The 6,323-nt window shown below is 31.7% G+C and overlaps 1 protein-coding gene across 1 annotated transcript; it reads right to left on the bottom strand.

Moving 5' to 3' along the window:
- Positions 1–1,635: 1,635 nt before the first annotated feature.
- LOC134236882 (low-density lipoprotein receptor-related protein 12-like) lies at positions 1,636–4,757 on the bottom strand. The gene is made up of 5 exons (XM_062719037.1): positions 4,544–4,757; positions 4,162–4,419; positions 3,780–3,923; positions 2,259–2,485; positions 1,636–1,980 (listed from the first exon to the last, which is right to left on the bottom strand). Exons 1-5 carry the CDS (start codon positions 4,635–4,637, stop codon positions 1,879–1,881), a joined length of 825 nt encoding a protein of 274 aa, XP_062575021.1. The 5' UTR covers positions 4,638–4,757; the 3' UTR covers positions 1,636–1,878.
- Between the last annotated feature and the right edge of the window lie 1,566 nt (positions 4,758–6,323).

Below are 6,323 nucleotides of genomic sequence, written 5' to 3' on the forward strand. Positions count from 1 at the left end.
TTAACATCATACAATTTATAAACAAATTTCCTTTTAGAAAATTGACTTTCAAAACTTAAGATAATAATTTTAGAGAATATGCACCTTTCACATTAAATATTTAATGATATAAGGGTTATGTCTCGTACTGAACTTCGATAATTTTAAGTTTTATTACAAGAACAATGTGACCTTAATTTGTGCGAAAAACCATGTGAGTTTAAAAAGTTTGTTGAGCTGTATATTTATTCTTTTGAATATCGTCTCGCAATGGGACTATTTTGTTTATCGGAAACGCATGCTTTGGTGCTGTTTGGTTTTTTGTTTACTGTGCTATTTATAGTAAGACAGTCGATCATGATGCCTAAAGCTTCAGCTAAGCCCGGCAAAAAATAGATTAAGTACAATACTGTAGAGAGTATTTGGACAAACAGTTTATTAAGACATATTTACCAATTATGGTTAGTGGAATAATAAAAGATAGTATATCTTTGTGATACATAAAGATTAGCCTTCAAACTGGCCAGGTTAAATAGAAAATTTTACAAATTAGAACATAAATTTTGGAGATAAAAGTATACATTTTGACAGGTTTCAGTATAAATTATACAGATTAAAATGAACAATCTACAAAATAGAATAGAAAAACAACAGATTAAAATGTATATTTGAAATCTAATATCCATCTATAAAATTTACCCATTAATATGTACATGAATAATACGTATGAACAATTTCTAAAACGAGGTAAGTTATTGTCAAGCAAGTTGATGAAACAAGAATATCAGCAGTCTCGTTTAAAGTCATCAGCGTGATAGGGTAATATAAAATGGAGTTCTATATAAAACAGTTGAAAACATTGATTGTAAAGTGTTAAACATGGGATAAAAAGAATCTCCCATGATTTGTGGTTGGGTATGAATTAATTCATCTCCTTGTGTGTTTTTATGAAATACAAAATGCACAACGAGTTGGATAATAATCATATCAAACTACAAATCATGGGAAACCCTCTGTTTACATCATGACCGTATACCATCACCTATTGAATTAATATGCCAAATTCAATCATAAAGAATACGGAAAAAAAGTATTTGAGAATTAGGCTATAAGCTAGTGTTGGTCGTTCTTTTATAACAGTACATGTACCTAAAAGTCTACAAAGTTTCACATATCATAAGTATAAGGCAAAATGGGTATGATCAAGTGTTAATTTGTCATAAAAGCCTTCATATGTTACAGCGGTAACATCACAATTTTGCTACGATGCTCAACCCGTAGAATTCATCGATAAGATTATTTTCATCATAGAATAAAAAGGAAACATTCCAATTTCTTACAGAATCTCGCCTTCTATTATTGAGTTTGACTACTGTTTGCCTCAGCTATTTTGTCAATAGCCAAAATATTCATACAACTCTATTCAATGCTCAATATAGATAATCATACTTTTTACAATATAAAGTTGTCCCTCTTGTTGTAATAGTGGAAAGCAGACTGGCATATTTCCAAACCAATTTCAAAGACATTCACAAATGGGCACATGTGAAAAACACTCAAAATAACAGAGAAATTTCACATTCAATTTTTATTCACCTTTTATTATTTCAAATACAGAGAAGAGGATAAAAAATATAAAAAAAAAATTGTTACAATTGCATATATTTGATAAAGTATTCTGGTAAAAACATGTACATTCAATGACATTCAATCAAGGCAACAATGCAAATGAGAAATGAATATCGTATACAGTATGTATTGTAAATGTCTAAACATTGAATACAAGAAGAAAATATAAACAAAATGGCACCATATCACAGTGAAAGGTATTTTAATAACATATGACAAGATAAAACTACCAAGTGCCATACACATGTAGTTCTGGATTTTGGTCTTTGTTTAATAAACCACACCCCTGACATTGCTTCCGCTAATTTTGATTGATTCTCCTTTAACTACTGTTGGTTCGTAGCCATTTCGTCTGTTGTCGTGAGCATGCGCCTAAATACAATAAAATATAATATAGAGACAGCTTTGTCAACTAAGCACAATCTACAATCATCATTTTAATCCAATCAAAAGTCAAGTATTTTTTTGATGTTTTGTTTTAAAAACAATGTCTAAGCTACATCACGACTATTGCATAACAAGCGAGATCTTTCAATGACGCTTGAGACATTTTTAGCACAAAAACACAGAGGTAGTACAACTTTAGTGTGACAATAATTTGCATGTCACTCTGTCATTATAGAATCAAATTTCTAATAACGAGCAACAACCTTTTCACTAAAGTTCGTCTTCCTTTTATGTCTGCACACACAGAAGACAATGAGAGCGATGATGATGATGAGGAGCAGTGCCCCGCCCACCGCCAGCCCGGCCACTGCCTCGGCGGTCAGGGGGCACGGCCTTGTACCGTCCCCGCAGTGATCCAGTCCGGAACAGCGCAGGTTCTCGTTGATACACCGCTGGTTGTTACAGGTGTATTCATTGGATGCACAAGGACCTGAATTAAAGATATTTAATATTTTAAAGGTGCAAAGAAAAGAGCAGACGTTTCTCTAATATTTTTAACTGAATTTTTTTTTTCTTTCATAACTGCTTTGAAATCTAATACTTGAATTGTAAATTTTAATTGTAAGATTTGAAAGAATCAAAGAGATACATTACAAGATGAAAGAAGTATCCTGTCTTATTTTGTATACAACATATAACTAGTGCTAATTGTAACGGGAACCGTTACAGATGTTCCCCAAACGCTCCCCAACTTCATTTTGGTGCATCATTCCCTCTAAGCTTCATCAAATAAACTAAACTCTATGCATCTTAAACTTAAACAACGTTTTTCCTAAAGTATACCAAGTATATAGCAAATTTTTGCATTGCACGTGCGCACACTTGCATGCATATGCGGAATGACCATATCATTGTATCTACACTATTAATTTAAATGTACTTAATATCAAGGCATTCAAAAAGTATTCAAAAATACGCTAAATCAAGTGCGTTTGTATTTATACATATTGCACGTGCACGCACGTGCATACATATGCATGTTGACCATACCCTCTTGTAGGGGTCCATTACGACTATCTATGTTCTAAATCCCATCCTGTTTGGCTTAAAACGAAGGGAGTTATAGGCATTTAAAGTTTCAGCCAATCAGATTGAAGTGCACGTACATGCGCGTAATTTCATGAAAATTATTTTATATCATATCGTAGGATATCTTAATGCATGACTATGTTTTAAATTTCAAAGTATTTCGTCAAAAAACGAGTAAGATATTGAGATTTTTGTTTCAGCCAATCAGAGCGAAGCGCACGTGCATGCGCGTGAGTTCATGATAATTTGACCATGTCCTCTTGTCTATAATACTAATATATTCTTATATTCTGAGTTTCAACACATTTCATCAGAAAATAGAACAGTTACGACTATATCAATTATATTGGTCATTTTACATGTTGCACGTGCGCGCTCTTGCAAGCACGTGCGCGCAAAATGACCTTGATTCCGCAAATCTACATAACATGTCTACTTACCCTAAAAAGATTTTACTTACATCAGATGAACAGTTTACAAGATCATTCGCGGACAAATAAGTACCCAGGAAGAAGAAAAATAATAATAAGAAACAGAGTAAAAACAATATGTTCCCCAACTTCGTTTGGGGAACATAATAAGGGATACGGGAGCAAATCACTGACTTTAATAAATCTTAATGGACATCTTTTGACTATATTTACTAATGGGTAATTACTACGTATACGTCAATGTACGTTGCAAAATACACTTACCATCTTTGTAGGCAGTGATGAGGAGATCAAATCCCCTCCGTGCTACGTTGGTTTGACCACTGACAAATCTCAGAAGAAGGGGACCCTGTTGGGTCACGAAAGCCTGGGCTGGTCTGGACTGACCACAGATTTGCTGAGGTGTACCTATAAAGGAAAGAATATGTCGTTTATTTCTAATATTAGATATATGCTACTTTATAATCAATATTTCCATGGTTCCTCGTAGTATGTTTTCATTATTAATGAGTGCTTTTTTGGTGGTTATCTTAGTTATTGTTGCAATGCAATATTGTAATATCCTCATTAGAAGTACCATTGCAGGTACAAAATCTGATTCAGAGATTACAGTTCAAAATACCCGGTCAATCTTTAAAAGATTTACCTTGGAGAAGTCTAGCCGATTGGTCTTGTCCATCAATGGCTATCAGAGCGTCCACACACTGTCCAGTCTGTAACTGCTGGATGTCTACTTCATTAAAGCGGACGACAAGTTTTTTGCCCGGCGGAGGTTGAATGACCATGATACAGTTGATGTTTCGGGTATACGCAGGGTTTCTTGTGAGGCGAAGTCGGACTGCTTCGTGAGTTTCCGTGGCCAGATTAATAATATTGTTGACATTACATCTTTCTTCCATATAATCTATAAAAGAAATACAGACTCAAAATCAAATTTGAGAAACAGTAAAGCTGACGTTGACTAGTTTCAATCGAAATAATTTATAGGACTTCGCTTCGATGCTTAAACTTTTAATATAGAAACTTACATTCTGGAATAGCGTTGATAATTGTAAAGCTGGTTACAAAAAGCACTATTAAAGCCTCCACAACACAAAGCATCTTATTTGATACAGCATACATATTGTTATTCTGTTGAGAGCACTATATATATCGCACAAATATTATGGTATAACAAACGAGGTTCAATCAAAAAAGCGCACAATTTCTATTCCATAGCGAAAATAATTCTGAAAAATCAGTGGTCTTGTCCTTATACTTTCTAAGGTCGAAACTTTGATACCGGGTTATATTTACAGGTGGACTTATATATGTACATTATATGACTAATCTATTTAGAATTGATGGATGCGTAATGCAAGGAGCTACACTAACGGCTTATTCATTTTCGATAAATTGATCTGTGTCAATCAACATGTGAATGGAATTCTGGCGATGAGAGTTACTACAGATTTGTAATCAATTTAAATTGTTTTATGTTATTCGTCAGACATTGAACATGATACTTACGATGAGCAAGTCTATTACAATTTCAGGTCAATGTACTACTACGCATAATATTGTCAACAGAACCCTTAGGCAAATGGTATCAGCAGATTAAACATGTATTTTTCAGGCATGTATTTTTTGTAAAATTTGTTCAAAACATACCCTGAGGCACATTTTTTCCACTGTAAGACGTGTGAAGTAAACACCAAGAATACGTCATTTTCTAAGTATTGGTGGGTTAATTGTCTTGTGCAAAGAGGACATATGAAAATCTGTGTGATTTTCTCATATATGCTCATTTACAAAGCATTTAACAGTCAATGTATGATAAAACTGTTATGATGGTCATTTAAAATTGAAGTTAATTTTTCTTTTACTTTAAAATCGTTTAATATTTGCGAAGTACATGTACATTAAAATATGAAGTCATGATTTCACCCTCAACTATTTTTTCCCATTAGTAAATAATGACATACTTAATTTTTCAAAGAATGGATTGATGTGTATTTCTGTGATCAGATGTAATATTTTTAGTTTTCATTTCGGTTTTGTCTATTTCAATTGATTAATTAATTCTTTTTTATTGATTAATTGGTTTCATTTATTGTTTTATTTTTAATTGACAATATGCATATTAAAAAAATAAAATTAATTAAAATATAACTACTGATTAAAAAAAATTTTCGAGACTTATAATCTTAAATTCGATAACTTGGCTTTCGAAAGTCTTCTGATACGATAATTTTTAATAAATAAATAAAAAATATATATATATATATATATATATATATATATATATATATATATATATATATATATATATATATATATATATATATATATATATATATATATATATATATATATATATATATATATATATATATATATAGAATATTAAGAAAGTTTTAATTGAAATATTAAATTAAAAATATTAAATTAATAAAAATAATCCACTGCAATTAATCTACACTTTATTTTAATACGATATATATAGAAAAAGAATATCAAAAATTCAAACGATTATCAAGCTAAGAGGCCTCAATTCTAACCCATATAATTACATGTAGGATCTAGAATTACGGTATTATAGCATTGATCCGCCAAATCAAGGCCGAAAATGGCTAATCAAAGTTTATGGGTATACTTTCAACGATGAACTGAATGGTCCTTGTTTATAAACAATTGAGTGTCCATATTTAATGAGATAATAGCAAAAGGATAAATTAGGGACGGGATGTGTTTTCGGTTTTGTTTTAAATTTACACACTCATGGGAACAACATTGTCAAAATCTTCAACGATACACTCCCAAAAAAAT

Source organism: Saccostrea cucullata, unplaced genomic scaffold (genome assembly GCF_032062105.1).
Source record: "Saccostrea cucullata isolate Sc308-1 unplaced genomic scaffold, CSIRO_AGI_Scuc_v1 ctg7662, whole genome shotgun sequence".
In the NCBI taxonomy this organism is placed as follows: Eukaryota; Metazoa; Mollusca; class Bivalvia; order Ostreida; family Ostreidae; genus Saccostrea; species Saccostrea cuccullata.